This window comes from Nicotiana sylvestris, chromosome 3 (genome assembly GCF_000393655.2).
Source record: "Nicotiana sylvestris chromosome 3, ASM39365v2, whole genome shotgun sequence".
NCBI lineage: Eukaryota > Viridiplantae > Streptophyta > Magnoliopsida > Solanales > Solanaceae > Nicotiana > Nicotiana sylvestris.
The window spans coordinates 200,529,688-200,552,401 of NC_091059.1; the positions used below are offsets into that span (position 1 = coordinate 200,529,688).

At 35.3% G+C, this 22,714-nt stretch overlaps 2 protein-coding genes across 2 annotated transcripts; both read right to left on the minus strand.

Moving 5' to 3' along the window:
- Positions 1-1,308: 1,308 nt before the first annotated feature.
- On the minus strand, positions 1,309-7,189 carry LOC138888777 (beta-galactosidase-like). Its single transcript, XM_070171372.1, has 19 exons — positions 6,713-7,189; positions 6,401-6,496; positions 6,216-6,328; positions 6,077-6,143; positions 5,916-6,008; positions 5,696-5,839; positions 5,500-5,588; positions 4,973-5,078; positions 4,786-4,873; positions 4,561-4,679; positions 4,305-4,469; positions 3,948-4,123; positions 3,744-3,853; positions 3,532-3,641; positions 3,337-3,447; positions 3,007-3,117; positions 2,670-2,875; positions 2,097-2,430; positions 1,309-1,846 (listed from the first exon to the last, which is right to left on the minus strand). Exons 1-19 carry the CDS (start codon positions 6,881-6,883, stop codon positions 1,736-1,738), a joined length of 2,520 nt encoding a protein of 839 aa, XP_070027473.1. The 5' UTR covers positions 6,884-7,189; the 3' UTR covers positions 1,309-1,735.
- An 11,857-nt stretch (positions 7,190-19,046) lies between these two features.
- Positions 19,047-19,773, minus strand: LOC138888570 (uncharacterized). The gene is made up of 2 exons (XM_070170458.1): positions 19,337-19,773; positions 19,047-19,221 (listed from the first exon to the last, which is right to left on the minus strand). Exons 1-2 carry the CDS (start codon positions 19,771-19,773, stop codon positions 19,047-19,049), a joined length of 612 nt encoding a protein of 203 aa, XP_070026559.1.
- Between the last annotated feature and the right edge of the window lie 2,941 nt (positions 19,774-22,714).

The following is a 22,714-nucleotide window of genomic DNA, read 5'->3' on the forward strand; positions in this document are numbered from 1 at the left end:
ACCTTGGGACAGGCAAGGTGCGCTTGGCAAAGGCTTGACAAAGCTGTGTGGGCAATGTTAGGGCGGCATGGCACGGCATGCGCGCCAAAGTCAGGGGCATGGCACTTTGGGTTGTGGCAGCTAAGTTCGGGCTAAGCTAAGACAAGACGGAAATGCGGGATGATGGAAAAGGCTTTCAATAGCTAAGGCAAAGCTATGTGAAGGAAAATACAAGCAATGGCACGAGGGAAATGAAGGTTGACATGAGCAAGGCAGATTTGGGCCAAGACAGTGTGCGGGCGGCAGCGGCGTCGGGCATGTGCGGCAAAATCACAGGCAGCGGATGCGGGCAAGGCATTGGCGCGGAAGCAATGTCAAGATGTGCCAAGGCTGGGCGCAATGCCAGCCTTGGGCACGAATCAGCTGGCCAAGTGAAGAATGGCACATGCAATGCACATGGAAAGTAGTTGGCGGTTACCTTGTCATAACCTCTTTGTCCCATGATCTGATCATGCTTGTATAATGTCCCCATTTCGTGTATAATGTGTCCTAAGTAGTTGGGGATGTCAACTACATGTTAGGAGCAGAATTAGTCTTAGTCCGACAAGTGGCAAAAGCTGTAGACAACAAGTGTCATGTGCTGCCAAGTCTAAGGGCTGCCTATATTTTATAAATAGGGCCTTTGTGACTTAGGCAGAAGTAAGGAGTAAATGTGGGGAATTTCGTGAGAAATTCTAAGTGGGAAACAAGAGTGAAACGTGAGGGTTTCAGTTGTTTCAAAAAAGGGGCTAAGGTTTGGCTTGGGCAGATCTTAGTGTTGACAAGAACGACTTGTGTTCTTTGTCAAAAGTGAGGGTCCTTTGTATATTTTCCACATTAATGCAAAGGTTGGGATTTTCCCGTATATGTGTGTGTTCTTCTTGAATTGCTGTCTAAATTTTCGTTTAAGGCCAAGCTTGCCGAAAATTGGCTAAGTATTTTGGGAAAGGCTGAGTCAAGTGTACGACTTGACTGCCGCGCGGGTGTGAGTTTTGACTGACTAAAATCGCCCCCATGACAGTAAGTAAGGATAGTATGCATTATATTGATTCTATGTTGATGTTTCGTTCAGTCACCACAGTTTATATGAGGATTTTGCTGGCTAATTTGATACCATAATAATCTTTAATAAATGGCTCAATGAACAGAGAACCAGTATTGCTATATTTACAGTAATATGGGTATATACAAGGATAAATATATCATCCACAAAACATAAGTATAGAGTCCTTCACATATATGGGATAATTACAAATATTGCTATGAGATAAATCCTTAGAGTCCTAATAGTAAGATGCAAAAAACGATGCAATGCCTTTATAGAATTTTTTCAAATAACTGTTACACAGTGAGATTATTACAAATATAAAGGGAAAATTGGCTCCCTGGTTTTTTCATAAACACAGTTTATATATATTCCCTTTCTATTCCAGGTTTTCAACCATTTTGGAGGAATGGTGGCCTGGATCAATGAATTGTAGTTGTATATCCATACAAGAAGCTTATCTAAATTCAAAATTATACTGGCCTATGTATCGAGATGCTGTACAATTTCTTCAAATACAATAACCGAATCAGCACCCCTCGTGTCTGAAATCAGAGCTTGCAGAGAAGCAAGAAATTTTTTTCTGAAAATGATATTCCTGTAATCGCGTATTTCTGCAGTTATAATGAATTGATTTTGGTTTCACTTTGTCTCCAACTCCCTTTAATAATCTCATCTGCAAATAGCTTCCACAGATAGCTTCTTTGAAGTATTTGGACACGGATCTCCTCCAAAAACTTCAGGCACAACATTTACTGAACAAGACTGCCGTCCAATGCAATTCTGTGATATCCATTTGAAAGTTAGCAAATGTAAGCAAAACATAGGAATATTTATCACGAACGCCTTTAACTGGCTAGCAAACAGACTATATGTTAAAACTGAGGCTAAAGCTGAATCTTGCGTTTAGACACGAAGCAAAATAAAGAACTTTGAATCAGGAAACCAGGTAATTGCAATTTCCAGTCATCAGTCAGCAATTTGGTCTCAGAAAACTTTGAAGTAATTACATAATGTAAAAAAAATGACACACCTTTTCAAATGCATCATATGACTTGCGAGCATGGCAGGTACCCTCGCGGAAGTTTCCACAAGTTCCTTGTGGCACTCCGTAACTAGCAAACTGTATTTTTGAGATTTTCTTCCCATCTGGACAACACAAGTGAGCTTTCGGATGCATATTATTTGATTTCCCAGAGCCCACCGTTCGCCAGTTTTTTAGAGTTGGCTGCCCATCAACAATATCAGCACAAACTCTGGCAGTTGCTCTTCTAACCAAAGAAATTCTGGTTGGAACACCACCCCATTCTTCAAAAACTACCAACAGATTTCCACTTGGTTTCAGCCATGATCTTGGGACATGATACCTAAAAATCATCAGTTTCACAATTCATTTGCTTTCAGACAACAAGCTCAAGTTCTCTTCAGATTGCACCTTGAAGAAGTAGGCTAATTTTCTCTATGGTCAATCTTGTTAGCTTTTAAAAGCATGTTTGATTCTAGTGAATATGACGCATAAATGCATCCCCTCAATTAACAAAGTAGGAAAATCAGTGCAGTCCATAATCCAACCCAAAATTTGCTGGAAATAATATAAATCCCTTACCATCTTTGAGAAGGCTGTCCACAGTTTGTCTGGCATTTCTTTTCAGTGTACTCTCCAGCATAATTGCATTCCCCACAGTGGCCCTTTGCTATGTATCCAGGCCATTGGCGGCCTACACCTTCACCGTTTACCCATATTTGACCTTTTCCCATACTTACCATGTCTAACGCTACTGGATCATTTCCTTCAGGTGCATCAAATGTAGCCTGGAAAATCTTTGGTATATTAACTGTGCTATTTTATTCAAGTCGTAAAACTGACAAACCATGTCCGATGGTGTACATTTAATGTGATCAAAAATTGTATCATAATGTTGACATTTACATAAGGAATTTACCTTGTACCAAGTGAGGGGCTGCCTTTGAGCCAAAAGTGAACCTTCAACCCATTCAACAGAGGAACCTCCACTTGAGGTATGAAAACTTAATGATTCACCTTTTAGACCAACCTGCAGATAAAAAACCATAGATGTTTTACACCTCCATTCTCTTGGTTTCTCCTACATTCTAATAGCTTGGAATGTACAGATGGGAGTGGATCCTAGTATCTACAGTTGTCTATTCAAAGAAACATAAACGCGAAATTTCTTGTTATCTTGGAAGACACTGGCTTATAGATTTGGACAAAACACTTGGTAGAAAAGAGGGAGAGTTATTAGGGAAAAAACCTTGTAAGACCATCTTTGTATTGTCAAGTCTCTTGTCCCATCATTGAGACCACTCAATGTAACTGGCCCAAGAACTCCAGTATTCCATGACTCAAAGTGCAAACCAACATTCTGAAATGCATTTACTAGCATAAATACCATGAAGGTTTAAATTTTCCTTTTAAAGAGAACAGCGAAACAGGAAATAGAACTAACCGGGAGACCAACAGCAACACTGAGCAAAGAAATCTTGTTAATACCGGCTCTTAGTTTCACATTGCCACTATATGTCAGTTTTGGATTATCTAATCCCCCATAAACAGTTCCTACCACAAGGTAAAGCCAAATAGAAGCGAAATGGAGACAAGAACGGACAATTAGACGTATTTATCAATCCCTATTCCCAAATAGAGTGCAGGTCTCACTACCTGATAGTTGGCCATTGATGAAGACATGCATAGCATGGCCAGCAGACATAACAGTGAGAAAAGGGTCCTTTCCATTCTTTAGAAATCCTTCATCAGACCCTACGTTTACACTGTGGCAAGTAACCAAAAGATTATAAAAAATATTGAATCTACCAACTAAACATAAAAATCTTTTGAAAGAAGCAAGGAGATGAAGGTACCCACTCTGTCATGTACCACAGATAGTCTGAGGAATCTCTGGTAATATTTATCTGCTCCAGTAGTCCATTGGCTGAAAGCGTGTCGCTTTCTTCAGCAGATGGAGTTTCTTCGCTGTATGACTGCCAAGATAAACTGCCAACTACAGGTGCCATCATCATCTGTGAGCTTTGGGAGCTAATCTGCAGCAGTTTGCAAGAAGATAATAGAAACTCTGCTCCTGAACATTTTTATGTATTTTAACAAATGTTTTATATTTTTTTAAGAAAATTTTAGTATATCTTATCAGAATGACATCTTTCCAGATTAACAACGAAAATCAGAACTAGTAAAGATAGATTCAGTAAGAGTTTCTCTCATTACCCTAGCGGTGTTGTAAACAGCAGTTTTGCAATCAGGAAGAATGCTGATGGACCATGGAGGCAGGTCATACTGCGTAGTCTGAAAGGTGACTTTAACTGAATATTTAGTGTCATAGTTGGATAGGAACGCAGCACAATCCCCGGATTTTGATCTAAAGACATGAGCCTATTGTTGGATATAAAAATGTAAATCATTGTTAGATGAAAATTAAGATCATAATTCGACTAGAAGGCTAAAGATTCTATATTAGAATGACCTCTTGATTCTTTCCAAGCCAATTGACTGTGGGATATGAGGAAAGTAAAGCTGGTTCAGATAGCTTGATAGCTTGATGCAAATCCCTCAAGTGCCCATACTTTGGTTCATTCAACAGCCCTATTACATCATAGAATAAATCACCTTTCCATTATTTTACTTTTGATGTGCAAATGTGTGTAAATTTGAGAAAACACAGTTATATGACTTGCTTTATTTTCCATACCATATTCATTTAGCGGAGCATCGTAATCATAGCTAGTGGCAATGAAAAGTGCTGAAGTTGTCCGACCAAAATTTGTTCCCCCATGGTACTGCATATACATGGAAAAAAGATATTTTAATTAAAAAAATGCTCATCTTTTATAAGATCCTCTAGTTAACAATTTCACTTAAACAAAAACAAAACTAACCATGTAGTAATTGAAGAATGAGCCATTGTTCTGAATAAACCTTGCAACTGAAAAAGCCAAATCTTCAGCTGGTCTACGAGGAACTGGACCACCGAATTTCGTATACCTGAACAAGTAGAATAGAAAGTTAATTGACATTAAACTAATGATAAGGAAGGTGGCTGAGGTAGTATGGGCTGTTGGGAAGACTAACAACTCTAAACCAAGAGCATTGCATCACTTGTTTTCTGTCTGCAGCTGAAAGGAATACTCGTAGTCGTAGGTTCAGATCTCATAGAAGAGAAGGCTGTCAACTAGTTAGAGAGAACATTGTGCAACTTCACCTCTATGGGCAAAAGTACTATAGATACATGGCAAAGGCATCTGGAATATTTGAATAGTTATCCTGTATAGGAGTAGTTTGTTGAAAGTTTTGTTTCCTTTTGAGAACTGCCTCATGAGTCAAATTGTACATATTTCCATACATGGTTAAATAAAAAAATTCAGTTTAACCAAAAACAAAATATTTTTAAACTCTTGGAAATTACCAGGCAGTCCAGACTTCTGTCCACATTTTAGGTTTGTAGGGCTTATTAGGACGGAAATCTTCGCAGTAGAAGCCATTGCAAGTATCAATCTGCAGCAGAATCAACAACTGTAAGTTCTGGGGAGAAATGACCAAAAAATCTTTACACAAGTCTTAGGAATTCTAGGTTTTTGTTTCAGAAATTGAGAATTGCTTACCACAGGATCAGGGGCATCCTCTTGCTTACACATGATCCATGGGACTCCAATCTCTAAACCCACAGCCATTGCAGCTGCCCATTTTGTATAAGCTTTACCAGGACTTCCAACTTCCCACTCAATTGGTCCATACTCATTTTCTATCTGCACTACTAATTTTCAAATTATGGGACTACAGATAATTAGAAACTAAAGACAAGAAATGAGCATATTTTCAAACCTGTGCCAAAATAATTGGTCCACCTTGAGGTTCAAACAAATTTTCTGACTTCATCATGTTGACAATTTTCTCTACAAATCCTTGCATAGCCAACTGCAACATAGTCAACAATTATCCCATTTGGAGTAACTGAGGAAGAAATCCAAAGTCATAAATCAAACCTTAAAAGGGTGATTGTCTGCTCTAAACTCCATACCAGGTACATATTTTAACCAAACAGGAAATCCCCTGCATAAAATAAAGATTATAAAACCAGAGAAAACTGGAAAAATAAAGTCCATTTGCTTTTATTTGAATTACCCAAAATTCCATTCTCCACAAATGTAAGGCCCAATGCGGAGATTAACATAGAGGCCTGCTTGTTGTACCAATTTGATAAATTTAACCAGATCATACCTCCCCTCAAATTTAAACTGAAAACAGAAGGAAAAAGTCAATTTATCTTTTTCTTGATATTAATAGCATGACGAATATTTAAGCATTACTTTTCCAGGAGAGGGTTCATGCGCATTCCAGAAGACATAAGTCTCTATAATATCCAAGCCTCCATCTTTAGCCTTTTGAATAAGACCAGGCCACATCTGCAAAAATGACAACCTTCAGAAAAATTCTCACAGCCACATAGCGTTAAAGTAAACATAAATTACAGCAAAAAGAAGACGACCATTTGTCAGAAACCATTCTCAAATCACAAAACATTAAAGGAACAAAATTTACAATAAAACAAGGTATATCCATTTGTCAAAAAGGCCATGAAAAAATATGAAAACGTTACAACTGAATTTTTGCATAATTACCTCGGGAGTGCTTCTTGGGTAATGAATTGAACCAGAAATAAGAATCCTTCTTTTCCCATTGATGATTATAGCTCGGTCATCATATGAAACAGTGGCCCTAACAGAGGAGCAAAACAATGAAAAGAAAAAGAAAAACAAAGACAGCAACAGTAACACATGGACACTCTGCATTTTCCAAATTCAACCCCTGTACCAAAATGAATTTCTCAATAGAAAAATCCGTCCTTTTTACGTTCAGTAACTTGGCGTGATTGTCTTCAACATAGAGGTAAAAATTAGAAGAAAAAAAACATAAGTTGGCTAACTGGCTAAGGAATGGCACAACCTACAATGAGAGAAAGAGGAGGAAAAAAGAAGAAGAAAAGAATCACTCTTCTGTATGTATGGTCTTATACAAGAATATTTTGATACTGAGCTATGTGTAACTGTTAAATGTACATAGGTTTTGAAGGTGTTTGTGTTAGGAGGGAAGCGAGGAAGGGAAGCTTCAGCTGCTTTATAAATTACTGCTCCGTCTGTTCCAATTTATATTAATCTGTTTGATGAACTCAGAGTTTGAAAAAAAATAGGTACTTTTGGAATTTGTTATCTTAAACAATTCATAAAGGGATCCATAGTATTTGTGTGGTTATAAGAGCTTCTCATTGAGGATGGAATTGGAAGTTTAAGTTAAATTGTTTCCAAATTTAGAAATGGATAATTATTTTTGGAACGGACCAAAAAGGAAATAGACAGAGGGGCTATTAAAAGTTTGAAAATGAGGCCCACCTTACTAAAATGGGGATCACAGTTTGTTTATTTATTTGATATAGAAACTTCCTTCAATAATAAAATATTCTAGCAATGATATACTCCTAATAAGATAGCCACAGCTTTTACAAATAAAACAGAAAAAGAAAAGAAAAAATTTGATGTAAAATAGTTTTTCCTTAGAAAGAAAAGTAGTTATATACTATATAATAAGGTGAAATATTAGTTAGAAAATTTTGAGATTGAAGTTGAAGCATCATATATGTTTCTACTAACAAGAGGTATATTTATTCCCCCTTTAAAAAATTTCCATTTATATTATGTATACTGATAGCATATAATTTATACACTATGCGGTTAAATTGACTACAATAATATGTACTCCCTCTGTTTCATATTAGATGAGGTAGTTTGATTCGGCACGGAGTTTAAGAAAAAAGAAGAATTTTTGAAATTTGTGGTCTTAAAAGTTTAAGGGGTAAAAAGTTTGTGGGGCCATGACATTTGTGTGGTTATAAAAGCTTTTCATTAAGAGTAAATGAGTAAAATGAAAGAGTTTAAAGTTGAATTATTTCCAAATTTATGAATGTGTTATTGGTTTTGGAACAGACTAAAAAGGAAAATACCTCATCTAATATGAAATAGAGGGAGTAACTACTTTATATAAAAGCATGATCCTATAACTAAGAAATAGAGTAGATAATATGTTATATAAGTTAAATTACTCAAATAATATAAAAATATTTACCCGTATATAATATAAAATCTTAATTAAAAAGTTAATACTAATAAATTTTCTCAATGTCTAACAACGCCTTGGGACGCAAAGGAGACGTACAAGTGGCAACAGAGACACTCTTCAGTCTTCCACCCATGTGGCATAGCTTTGAGCTTTACGAAATTTATTATAATATGCTCTTAATTACTAGAAAAGAAGATTTGCCTAGTAGGATGCTCTCGTGTATGAAACCATTTGTATTTAGTCTAAAAATTAATCATAGTTTTGTCGTTGTAAGCTACAATTTTCTTTTACTTTTAAATAGCTAAAAAATTCATGCAAATAATTAAGGAAAAATAGAAAGAGATGAAGGCCTTAACATGATTTTTATTACACAATATAATTTCAAGTTTTCTCAACTATAGTTTCCCTCTGATTTACTTGTAATGTAATTTACGACCATACGAGGTCGAATTATTTTATTCAGTATTTAGGAGCATGAGAAACATATTAGTCTATGACTTTTGATAAATAAGGATAAAAATTCAGTACATAAAGGATGGAGAAAGATTCATGCCCTATTAATTAGGTGCGAAGGAATTGGTACTGATATTGCAGGGACAGAATTCATCACCTTAATCTGTGCAGAACGTATATGAAGATATTGGTCACGTGTTAGTAAATTATATTTGTAAAATAATTCTGAAAATATAAATGAACATAAACAGAAATGAACATAAACAGAAGTGAACAACAAAATAACAGAAAACCAATTCGAGCCCACTAAATTCACAGTGTTTCCTTAAGGAATTTAATCTCCTTCTAGTACCCAAGGTTATGGATTATTTTCTCCCAAGATAGAACGAATTACACACTGGTGTAGTGGTACTTCAAACCCCTGTGTTTCAGTGAACACAAAGTTCGATAGCAAATCACACTTACTATTGCTTTGTTTGATGCTAAAAGTATGCAGAAGAAGGAGGAGAAACTCAAAAAATCATAATGAAATTCTGAGCAGAATAGTGTTGTATTTATAGCTAAAGTTGTGCTAAAATCTAAAGAGGTGCAACTCTTCAGAATGTCTGTTTCTGCAAAATGGCCACAGCATGAATGTCATTATATAAATGGCTATTTACTCAACAATAAAGAGGGAAAATTGAAGAGGGTAGTTAATTTTCTGTTACCAAAATAGAAAAACGGATTGAATTTAATATTAATATTTTGTTATTAAAATAAATATTTAATAACATTTCTGTTAATATTTTACTATTAACAAATAAATTTAGTCCAAAAAGTTAATCAATCAATCGATAAGTTGACCAAATCTGAATCTGAATCTGAAGCCGGAGTCGAGCGAGCGACGACGACGACAGCCGAGGCTTGCCTTCTTCTCAACTTTTTAAGAGCTAGAAGAATAGCAATTGCTTATATACCAATAAAAAACCTCTTCCTCTTTCAATATGGGACAATGTCCATTTACCAAGGGGGAAAACTTAAAATTTCACTCAAAAATTTTATTTTCCTCCATTTACCATTCACCCTATTTTAAGTATTTAATATATTAATTAAATACATAAATCCTAACAATCCCCCACATGAATGGGGAATGGCTATATCACGGAAGTATGTATGAAAAACTATGTGATTCGCAAATAAGGATTAATTGCATCTGGATAAGTAGGTTTCCCTTTGAACTTTCCGTAGTGAACTTATATCGGATATACTCGATCAATCGGTAGATTTGATATCTTCGAACCGTCGAACTTTGGTGTATACCTAGACAACCACAAGTCACATAACCAACCCTTAACCGTCTTTGGTTCTCATTGTTGTGTTCCTAAACGTGTCATCCCGTAGATACACTATTTGATATAGCCCGTATCAGAATTAGAAATCATTAAAAAGCCTTAATGTTTTATCCTTGGTACTGAACAATGTCTCATTACAAGAATGGACCAAAGGTTTAGTTGACAATGTTGAACCATCATTAATGACTTTGTTTGATCTCCTTGAACCTAGATCTTGGGATCTCCAGTCTTCTAGGTAGAGTTACCGCCACTATGACTTGTTCTCGGCCACAGTCCCATTCCCCTTGATGACTTCTCAACTACCTCTCTAGTTAGGCCTTTTGTAAGTGGATCTGACACATTATTACTTGACTTTACATAGTCAATCGTGATAATTCCTCTAGAGAGTAATTATCTAACGGTTTTATGTCTTCATCGTATATGACGAGCTTTACCGTTACACATAATGCTCCCAGCCCTTCCAATTGTCGTTTGACTATCGCAATGTATGCATATTGGTGCCAACGGTTTGGGCCAAAATGGAATATTTTCCAAGAAATTTCAGAGTCATTCAGCTTCTTCACCGGCTTTATCCAAGGCTATGAACTCAGCCTCCATTGTAGAGCAGGCAATACAAATTTGTTTGGATGACTTCCAAGATACCACTCCTCCACCAATAGTGAATACATATCCATTTGTGGACTTAAAATCAGTTGAACCGGTGATCCAATTTGCATCACAGTATCCCTCTGTCACTACAGGATATTTACTGTAGTGCAAAGCAAAGCCGTGGGTATGTTCTAAATATCCCAAAACTCGTTTCATTGCCATCCAATGAGATTGGCCTGGATTGCTCGTATATCGACTCAATTTACTTATAACACAAGCTATATCTGGTCGTGTACAATTCATGGTATACATTAAGTAACCCAATACACGAGCATAATCCAATTGTGATATCCTTTGGCCTTTGTTCTTTGCTAATGCAAGATTCACGTCAATTGGAGTCTTTGCAACTTTAAAGCCCAAGTGCTTGAATTTTTCAAGTACTGTCTTAATATAATGAGATTGTGACAATGCCAGACCTTGAGAAGTCTTATGGATCTTAATTCCCAGGATTAAATCAGCAACTCCCAACTCTTTCATATCAAACTTGGTAGTTAGCATACGCTTAGTAGCATTTATGTTGGCAATGTCATTACTCATTATGAGCATATCATCCACATATAAGCAAACAATGACTATGTGATTTGGAACATTTTTAAGTTACACACATTTATCACATTCATTTATCTTAAATCCATTTGACAACATTGTTTGGTCAAATTTCGCATGCTATTGTTTGGGTGCTTGTTTTAATCCGTAAAGGGACTTAAAAAGTCTACAGACCTTCTTTTCTTTACCTGGAACCACAAACCCTTTAGGTTGTTCCATGTATATTTCTTCATCCAACTCTTCATTTAAGAAGGTCGTCTTTATATCTATTTGATGAAATTCAAGACCATAAACTGCAAATAACGCTACTAACGTTTGTATGGACGTAATTCTTGTAACTGCAGAGTATGTATGAAAATAGTCAAGACCTTCTCATTCTCTATATCCTTTGACCACAAGTCTTGCCTTATTTTTGTCAATAGTGCCATCATCTTTCATTTTCCTCTTAAAGATCCACTTAGAACCCAACAGTTTATTTCTAGGAGGAATATCAACCAATTCCCATTTATGGTTATTCAATATGGGTTCTATTTCACTATTGACTGCCTCTTTCCATAATAATGATTCTGAAGAATACATAGCTTCTTTAAATATTTGAGGTTCATTTTTCAATAAGAAAGTTACAAAATCTGGTCCAAATGAAGTTGACATTCTTTGACGTTTACTACGTCTTGGATCCTCCTGGTTAAGTGTACTTTCTTTTGTTTCTTCCCAATGCCATTTATATCTTTCACCAATCGACTCTACGGATACATATTTTCAAAGAAATCAATATTATCTGATTCTATAACCGTATTATTATGAATGTCAGGATTTTCTGATTTATGAACCAGAAATCGATATGCTTTACTATTAGTTGCATATCCTATGAAAATACTACAACGGTTTTCGGTCCTATTTTTACCCTTTTAGATTTAGGAACTTGCACTTTTGCCAAACACCCCCACACTTTAAAATAATTCAAGTTGGGCTTCCTTCCTTTTCCATTTTTCATATGGAATGGATTGTGTTTTGCTATGTGGTACTCGATTTAGTATTCGGCTAGCCGTAAGAACAGCTTCCCCTCACAAGTTCTGTGGCAAACCAGAACTTATCAATAATGTGTTCATCATCTCCTTTAATGAACGATTATTTATTTCTCCAATCCCATTGGATTGGGGCATGTAAGGGGCCGTTGTTTGATGAATAATTTCACATTCTAAACATATTTGTTCAAAAGGAGATTCATATTCACCACCCCAATCACTTCTTATCATTTTGATTTTCTTGTTAAGTTGCGTTTCAACTTCTTTTTTGTATTGCTTGAATGCGTCTATTGCGTCATCTTTACTATTAAGTAAGTAAACATAGCAATATCGAGTACTATCATCAATAAAAGTTATGAAACACTTCTTTCCACCGCGAGATGGTATTGACTTCATGTCACAAATATGTGTGTGAATTAAGTCTAAAGGATTTGAATTCCTTTTAACTAACTTATAAGGATGCTTAACATACTTAGATTCCACACATACTTGACATTTTGATTTGTCACATTCAAACTTAGGCAATACTTCCAAATTAATCATTTTCCGCAAGGTTTTATAATTAACATGACCAAAACGTATATGCCATAATTCATTTGACTCAAGTAAGTAAGACGAAGCTGAAATTTTATTATTATTTTCAACAACCATTACATTCAGCTTGAAAAGGCCCTCAGCGAGGTAACCTTTTCCTACAAACATTTCATTGTTACTTATTACAACCTTATTGGAAACAAAAACACATTTAAACTAAATTCTTCTTAATCTCGGAACATGAAGGACGTTGTTCAAAGTCACCACTTTGCCAGAAGTCATTTTGAGAAATATCTTCCCACATCCTTCAATCTTGGCATTTGCAGCATTTCCATAGAAAATCATCTCATCGAATCCAACAGGAGCATAAGTAGCAAAAGCTTCTTTAACAGCACAAACATGGCGAGTAGCTCCAGAATCAATCCATCACTCTGTAGGATTGACCACCAAGTTGCATTCGGAAAGCATGATACATAAGTCATCAACATCATCATGCTTTTCAACCATGTTTGGTTGACCCTTCTTCTTGTCTTTTTTTGGAGCACGACATTCCGTAGATTTGTGTCCGGTTTTTCCACAGTTATAGCAGCTTCCACTGAATCGCTTCTTGCTTGGGTTGTATTTTGGTCCAGAAGCCTTCATCCTCTTTTTGTTCTCTTTAACAATATTTTCTACCATTATTGTTGAGTTTCTACGGCCTCTCTTTTCAGCAGCTTTGTTGTCCTCTTCGATTCTCAACCGAACAATGAGATCTTCAAGGGACATCTCCTTGCATTTGTGTTTCAAGTAGTTTTTGAAGTCCTTCCACAAAGGAGGCAACTTCTCAATCATCGCTGCTACTTGGAATGCTTCATTGATGACAAGACCTTCAATGAAATTTCTGTTAGTAAAAATACTAAGATTACTACTTTCAACATCAATATTAATTTGATTTATACCTTCATCCAGGAGATCGTGAATAATCACTTGAAATTCCTGGACTTGGGGTAATAATAGACTTGTTATCTAGCATTTTGTAGTCCAAAAACTTTACAGCAACAATCTTTTTCAACGCGACATCTTTGGTTTTGTATTTCTTTTCGAGCGTAATCCACAGTTCTTTTGACGTTTACACGCCACTGTAGACGTTATACAAAGCATCCTCCAGCCCGCTTAGAATATAATTCTTGCACAAAAAATCTGAATGCTTCCATGCCTTAATCACGAGAAAGCATTCCGTTTCTGGAGTTTCATCAGACAACACAGGAACATCTTCCTTGATGAACTTCTGGAGATTTAGAGTAGTCAATAGAAGAACATCCTTTGCTGCCACTGCTTGAAATCAATGGAAAATTTTTCGGTTTCTCCATCGGTGCCAATGTTGCCAGTGTTGTTCAGCTCGTTGAGGCATTAGCAGTCACCATCGGAACAACTTGGTTTCCGTTATCATTAGTCATTTCTGTAAAAGAATGACAAATTAATCTCCAATAGAGTACAAAATCACTAAGGTTTTACTCTCCAGAAACAATGAGTACAAATACAGAAAATAGTTAAATTCCTTAAGCTTGTTAGTAAACTGTATTTGTAAAATAATTCTGAAATTATAAATGAACATAAACAGAAATGAACATAAACAGAAGTGAACAACGAAATAACAGAAAATCAATTCGAACCCACTGAATTCACCGTGTTTCCTTAAGGAATTTAATCCCATCCTAGAACTCAAGGTTATGGATTATTTCCTCCTAGGATAGAATAAATTACACACTGGTGTAGTGGTACTTCAAACCCCAGTGTTTCAGCGAACATAAAGTTCGGTAGCAAATCAAACTTACTATTGCTTTGTTTGATGCTAAAAGTATGCAGAAGAAGGAGGAGAAATTCAGAAAGTCATAGTAAAATTCTGAGCAGAATAGTGTTGTATTTATAGCCAAAGTTGGGCTGAAATCTGAAGAGGTGCAACTCTTCAGAATGGTTGTTTCTGCAAAACGGCACATAAATGTCATTATATAAATGGCTATTTACTCAACAATAAAGAGGGAAAATTGAAGAGGGTCATTAAATTTCTATTACCAAAATAGGAAAACGGATTGGATTTAATATTAATATTTAATAATAATATTCTGTTATTAAAATAAATATTTAATAACATTTCTGTTAATATTTTACTATTAACAAATAAATTTGGTCAAAAAAGTTAATCAATCAATCAATTATTTGACCAAATCCAAATCCGAATCCGAATCTGAAGCCGAAACCGAGCCAAGCCAGCGACGACGATGACGACAGCGTGAGGCTTGCCTTCTTCTCAATTCTTTAAGAGCTAGAAGAAGAGCAATTGCTTATATACCCATAAAAACCTCTTCTTCTTCCAATATGAGACAATGTCCATTTACCAAGGGGGGAACTTAAAATTTCACTCAAAAATTTTATTTCCCTCCATTTACCATTCACCATCTTTTAAGTATTTAATATATTAATTAAATAAATAAAAGAACCCAACAATCCCCCACATGAATAGGGAATAGCTATATCACGGAAGTATGTATGAAAAACTATGTGATTCGCAAGTAAGGATTAATTGCATCTGGATAAGTAGGTTTCCTTTTGAACTTTCCGTAGTGAACTTATGTCGGATATACTCGATCAATCAGTAGATTTGATATCTTTGAACCGTCGAACTTTGATGTATACCTAGACAACCACAAGTCACACAACCAACCCTTAACTGTCCTTGGTTCTCATTGTTGTGTTCGTTTCAGCCATGAACACCGCCTGGTTTCATAAGTGCATAGAGAACTGGCCTTACAAAGTTCTTCTTGAAGCGGCTAACACTCACACTTATATAGGTGATTCCTAAACCTGTCATCCCGTAGATACACTATTTGATATAGCCCGTATCAAAATTAGAAATCATTAAAAAGCCTTAATGCTTTATCCTTGGTACTGAACATTGTCTTATCACGAGAATGGACCAAACGTTTAGTTGACAATGTTGAACCATCATTAATAACTTTGTTTGATCTCCTTGAACTAGATCTTGGGATATCCAGTCTTCTAGGTAGAGTTACCGCCACTATGACTTGTTCTCGGCCACAGTCTCATTCCCCTTGATGACTTCTCAACTACCTCTCTAGTTAGGCTTTTTGTAAGTGGATCCAACATATTATTACTTGACTTTACATAGTCAATCGTGATAATTCCTCTAGAGAGTAATTGTCTAACAGTTTTATGTCTTTATCATATATGACGAGATTTACCGTTATACATAACGCTCCCAGCCCTTCCAATTGCCGCTTGACTATCGCAATGTATGCATATTGGTGCCAATGGTTTGGGCCAAAATGGAATATCTTCCAAGAAATTTCGGAGCCATTCAGCTTCTTCACCGGCTTTATCCAAGGCAATGAACTCAACCTCCATTGTAGAGCGAGCAATATAAGTTTGTTTGGATGACTTCCAAGATACCGCTCCTCCACCAATAGTGAATACATATCCACTTGTGGACTTAGAATCAGTTGAACCAGTGATCCAATTTGCATCACAGTATCCCTCTGTCACTGCAGGATATTTACTGTAGTATAAAGCAAAGCCTTGGGTATGTTCTAAATATCCCAAAACTCGTTTCATTGCCATCCAATGAGATTGGCCTGGATTGCTCGTATATCGACTCAATTTACTTATAACACAAGCTATATCTGGTCGTGTACAATTCATGGTGTACATCAAGCAACCCAATACACGAGAATAATCCAATTGTGATATGCTTTGGCCTTTGTTCTTTGCTAATGGAAGATTCACGTCAATTGGAGTCTTTGCAACTTTAAAGCCCAAGTGCTTGAATTTTTCAAGTATTGTCTTAATATAATAAGATTGTGACAATGCCAGACCTTGAGAAGTCTTATGGATCTTAATTCCCAGAATTAAATCAGCTACTCCCAAGTCTTTCATATCAAACTTGCTAGTTAGCATACACTTAGTAGCATTTATGTTGGCAATGTCATTACTCAATATGAGCATATCATCCACATATAAGCAAACAATGACTATGTGATTTGGAACATTTTTAATGTACACACATTTATCATATTCATTTATCTTAAATCCATTTGACAACACTGTTTGGTCAAATTTTGCATTCCATTGTTTGGGTGATTGTTTTAATCCGTAAAGGGACTTAACAAGTCTACAAACCTTCTTTTCTTTACCTGGAACCATAAACCCTTCAGGTTGTTCCATGTAGATTTCTTCCTCCAACTCTCCATTTAATAAGGCCGTCTTTACATCCATTTGATGAATTTCAAGACCATAAACTACATTTAATGCTACTAACGTTCGTATGGACGTAATTCTTGTAACTGGAGAGTATGTATCAAAATAGTCAAGACTTTCTCGTTGTCTATACCCTTTGACCACAAGTCTTGCCTTATATTTGTCAATAGTGCCATCATCTTTCATTTTCCTCTTAAAGATCCATTTAGAACCCAACAGTTTATTTCCAAGAGGAAGATCAACCAATTCCCATATATGGTTGTTCAGTATGGATTCTATTTCACTATTGACTACCTCTTTTCATAACAATGATTCCGAAGAATACATAGCTTCTTTAAATGTTTGAGGCTCGTTTTCCAATAAGAAAGTTACAAAATATGGTCCATATGAAGTAGACGTTCTTTGACGTTTACTACATCTTGGATCCTCCTGGTTAAGTGTACTTTCTTTTGTTTCTTCCCGAGGTCGTTTAGATCCTTCACCAATCGACTCACATTCCTCTTTATATGGATATATATTTTCAAAGAACTCAGCATTATCTGATTCTATAACTGTATTATTATGAATGTCAGGATTTTCTGATTTATGAACCAGAAATCAATATGCTTTACTGTTAGTCGCATATCCTATGAAAACACAATCAACGATTTTCGGTCCTACTTTTACCCTTTTTGATTTAGGAACTTGCACTTTTGTCAAACACCCCCACACTTTAAAATAATTCAAGTTAAGCTTCCTTCCTTTCCATTTATCTTATGGAATGGATTGTGTTTTGCTATGGGGTACTCGATTTAGTATTCGGCTAGCCGTAAGAATGGCTTCCCCCCCAAGTTCTGTGGCAAACCAGAACTTATCAATAATGCGTTCATCATCTCCTTTAATGAACGATTCTTTCTTTCTGCAATCCCATTGGATTGGGGCGTGCAAGGGGCCGTTGTTTGATGAATAATTCCATATTCTAAACATATTTGTTCAAAAGGAGATTCATATTCACCACCCCTATCACTTCTTATCATTTTGATTTTCTTGTTAAGTTGCCTTTCAACTTCATTTTTGTATTGCTTGAATGCGTCTATTGCATCATCTTTACTATTAAGTAAGTAAACATAGCAATATCGAGTACTATCGTCAATAAAAGTTATGAAATACTTCTTTCCACCGTGAGATGGTATTGACTTCATGCCACAAATATCTGTGTGAATTAAGTCTAAAGGATTTGAATTCCTTTCAACTAACTTATAAGGATGATTCACATACTTAGATTCCACACATACTTGACATTTTGATTTGTCACATTCAAACTTAGGCAATACTTCCAAGTTAATCATTTTCCGCAAGGTTTTACAATTAACATGACCCAAACGTATATGCAATAATTCATTTGACTCAAGTAAGTAAGACGAAACTGAAATTTTATTATTATTTTCAACAACCATTACATTCAGCTTGAAAGGTCTCTCAGTGAGGTAACCTTTTCCTTCAAACATTTCATTCTTACTTATTACAACCTTATCGGAAACAAAAACACATTTAAAACCATTCTTAACAAGAAGTCTAGTAGAGACTAAATTCTTCCTAATCTCGGGAACATGAAGGACGTTGTTCAAAGTCACCACTTTGTCGGAAGTCATTTTGAGAAATATCTTCCCACATTCTTCAATCTTGGCCTTTGCAGCATTTCCCATATAAATTATCTCATCGGGTCCAACAGGAGCATAAGTAGCAAAAGCTTCTTTAATAGTACAAACATAGCGAGTGGCTCCAGAATCAATCCACCACTCTTTAGGATTGCCCATCAAGTTGAATTCGGAAAGCATGGCACATAAGTCATCAACATCCTCATGCTTTTCAACCATGTTTGCGTGATCCTTCTTCTTGTCTTTTTTCGGAGCACGACACTCTGTAGATTTATGTCTGATTTTTCCATAATTGTAGCAGTTTCCACTGAACCGCTTCTTGCTTGGGTTGTATTTCGGTCCAGAAGCCTTCTTCCTCTTTTTGTTCTCTTTAACAATATTTGCTCCCATTATTGTTGAGTTTCCACGGCCTCTCTTTTAAGTAGTTTTGTTGTCCTCTTCGATTCTCAACCGAACAATGAGATCATCAAGGGACATCTCCTTGCGTTTGTGTTTCAAGTAGTTTTTGAAGTCCTTCCACAAAGGAGGCAACTTCTCAATCATCGCTTCTACTTGGAATGCTTTATTGATGACAAGACCTTCAATGAAATTTCTGTTAGTAAAAATACTAAGATTACTACTTTCAATATCACTATTAATAATTTATTCCTTCAGCAAGGAGATCGTGAATAATCACTTGCAGTTCCTGGACTTGGATAATAACAGACTTGCTATCTACCATTATGTAGTCCAAAAACTTTGCAGCAACAAACTTTTTCAACCCGGCATCTTCGGTTTTGTATTTCTTTTCAAGCGCAATCCACAGTTCTCTTTCCACGCCACTGTAGACGTTATACAAAGCATCCTCCAGCCCTTTTAGAATATAATTCTTGCACAAAAAATCTGAATGCTTCCATGCCTTAATCACGAGAAAGCATACAGTTTCTGGAGTTTCATCGGACAACACAGAAACATTTTCCTTGATGAACTTTTGGAGACTTAGAGTAGTCAAATAGAAGAACATCTTTTGTTGCCAACGCTTGAAATCAGTCCCGAAAATGTATTCGGGTTTCTCCGTCGGTGCCAATGTTGCCGGTGCTGTTCGGCTCGTTGAGGCATTGGCAGTCACTATCGAAACAACTTGGTTTCCGTTATCATTAGTCATTTCTGTAAAAGAATGACACAAACGTTAAAATCACGTAGATTTTAATCTCCAATAGAGTACAAAATCACAAAGGTTTTACTCTCCAGAAACAGTGAGTACAAATACAGAAAATAGTAATTCCTTAAGCTTTTTAGTAAACTATATTTGTAAAATAATTCTGAAAATATAAATGAACATAAACAGAAATGAACATAAACAGAAGTGAACAACGAAATAACAGAAAACCAATTCGAGCCCACTGAATTCACAGTGTTTTCTTAAGGAATTTAATCCCCTCTTAGTACCCAAGGTTATGGATTATTTCCTTCCAGGATAGAATGAATCACTCACTGGTGTAGTGGTACTTCAAACCCCTGTGTTTCAGCAAACACAAAGTTCGGTAGCAAATCACACTTACTATTGCTTTGTTTGATGCTAAAAGTATGAAGAAGAAGGAGGAGAAACTCATAAAATCGTAGTGAAATTCTGAGCAAAATAGTGTTGTATTTATAGCCAAAGTTGTGCCGAAATCTGAAGAGGTTCAACTCTTCAGAATGGTTGTTTCTGCAAAACGGCCACAACATAAATGCCATTACATAAATGGCTATTTACTCAACAATAAAGAGGGAAAATTGAAGAAGGTAGTTAATTTTCTATTACCAAAATAGAAAAACGGATTGGATTTAATATTAATATTCTGTTATTAAAATAAATATTTAATAACATTTATGTTAATATTTTACTATTAACAAATAAATTTGGTCCAAAAAATTAATCAATCAATCATTTGACCGAAGCCGAAGCCAAAGCCGAGCAACAGTGGCGACGGCGCGAGGCTTGCCTTCTTCTCAACTCTTTAAGAGCTTGAAGAAGAGCAATTGCTTATATACCCATAAAAAACCTCTTCCTCTTCCAATATGGGACAATGTCTATTTACCAAGGGAGAAACTTAAAATTTCACTCAAAAATTTCATTTTCCTCCATTTCTCATTCACCCTCTTTTAAGTATTTAATATATTAATTAAATACATCAAAAAACCCAACAATTCGTTTCTCCTTATTAGAAGAAATAAAAATAGATGTAATTACCTTCTAGCTAGTTTTTCAAAGACTTTAATGGAGTATATGAAGTGCATGCCTTGGAAGGAGCAGTTTTCCATATGGCTTGTACATGAAACTCGTGACTCTTTCGCTTGGTTAATGCATGAATAAAAGAATACTCGTTTTGATTAAAAAAGAGTAAAAGATTCAATTCTGTACCAATTTAATTTGTCATACGTAAAGAAAAAGAAAACAGATAATAATAGGACACAAGTTTTCGCAAATATGTCACCACACTTTTTAATTCATTCTCTCTTTTTATGCTTAAGTATTTCTTATGTCCATGGTTGTTGCATTCGTTTTAGGTACAATCCATAATTTCCATTAAGCTTGGATGAAAAGAAAAGTGTAAAAGAAAGAAGAAGCCAAATTATAATTGATCTCATTATGGATCTTTCTGAATGTAATGCGTACAAGAGGAGCAAATACTCCATCGACCCCTCTACCCAGCAATAAAAAAAGATAATATGTTTCAGAAAATAATATAAATCAATTTTAGTATTTGGTTGCTTGAATTAAAAGATATTTTATAAATAAGGAAATAAGATTTTGATAATTTTCTAGCGGATATCATTTTCCTTCACAAATATCAAAATTATTAACTTCTTATTACTGCTCCAAAAATACTTAAAATTATTATCAATCTTTAATACTAAGAAGTTTAATTATATCAATATATGATTTGAGATTATTATTAAAAACCTCTAATAAATTATTTTCGGAAAGTATCATTCACTCTTCAATTGGTAATATTTTTAAAAAATGTATTTTATAAAAAAGATAAGTTATTGTTCAAAAAAAAAGTTATCCATCGTATTAAGCACCTATGAAAAAGACAGAACCTAAGAAGAAGAGTAAAAGAAAAGAAAAATGCAAGTAAAAAAGCAAAAGGTAAAAGAAAAAGAAGCCCAGCAGCAAGAAGCAAGGTAGTGTTCTTTTTTCAACAAACACTAAACTTTTATCCCTAACACCATCAATTTTCAGTTGTAGTGTACCCACCATTTTACCAAAAAATGATCATCAACCGACCCAGGCCCCCACTTATTAAAATAAATAATACACGATTTAACCATAAAAGAAAAGAAAAGTTGTAAGTTGCTTAACCTTGTGTTCTTATGCTTAATTTGTTATATGTATTAAAAAGAATAGTAAAAAAGAAAAGAAAAACTTTTCAAATTCTCCTATGACACCAAGACTTACAATTCTATTTCCTTGATTTCTAGATTAAAGAAGAAGACATGAGAATAAATAACCTCTTAAATTTGACAAAAGGATTTTTTTTCTCTTTAACTTAAAATTGCATTAAATGTGTAAAAAAAATATACAATCTGTAGGCAGAATTTATTTGTAAATCTATCAAGAAAGCAGCATTTTAAATGATTGGGAGAGCACGTACTGCTTATATTATTCTCTGTTAGTAAAATCAGAAGCAAAATACATAAGAGCAAGAATTAGAATAAAAATAAATTACATAGGCAAATGCACCGTCCCTTGCACAAGTTCCTATATTTCTAGTTCGCTATTTTCCTTTTCCTTTTTTGGGTAGAGTTAGAATTATATTTCGTAATTCCCACTGAACTATACGAGTAGTATTCAAGTCAATACGGAAATCCTACAGAAATAAAGAATTCATTTATAAAGATAAATTATTAATTTCTCAGGTAAATAGTCAACAGCGGGGATCAGCTCTAACTAAGCTCCTTTAAGATCACTGGATGGGGAGAAATTCAAAAATAACCAGATTTACATCTGGTCGTTCAAAAATAATCTAGTTTCAAAAGTAATGGAAATTTAGTCACTTTTTATGTAAAGATAAATCTGAGCGAAAACACTGTTCAAAACCTGAAAAATACGCCAGTAT

Coding starts and splice junctions, on each gene's coding strand:
- LOC138888777 (XM_070171372.1), bottom strand. CDS start 6,883: ATGCAGAGTGTCCATGTGTTACTGTTGCTGTCTTTGTTTTTCTTTTTC. Junction 6,329..6,400: donor ATGAACCCTCTCCTGGAAAA/GTAATGCTTAAA, acceptor TTCTGTTTTCAG/TTTAAATTTGAGGGGAGGTA. Junction 6,144..6,215: donor TGTGGAGAATGGAATTTTGG/GTAATTCAAATA, acceptor TATTTTATGCAG/GGGATTTCCTGTTTGGTTAA.
- LOC138888570 (XM_070170458.1), bottom strand. CDS start 19,773: ATGACTAATGATAACGGAAACCAAGTTGTTTCGATAGTGACTGCCAAT. Junction 19,222..19,336: donor TACATAATGGTAGATAGCAA/GTCTGTTATTAT, acceptor TTTTACTAACAG/AAATTTCATTGAAGGTCTTG.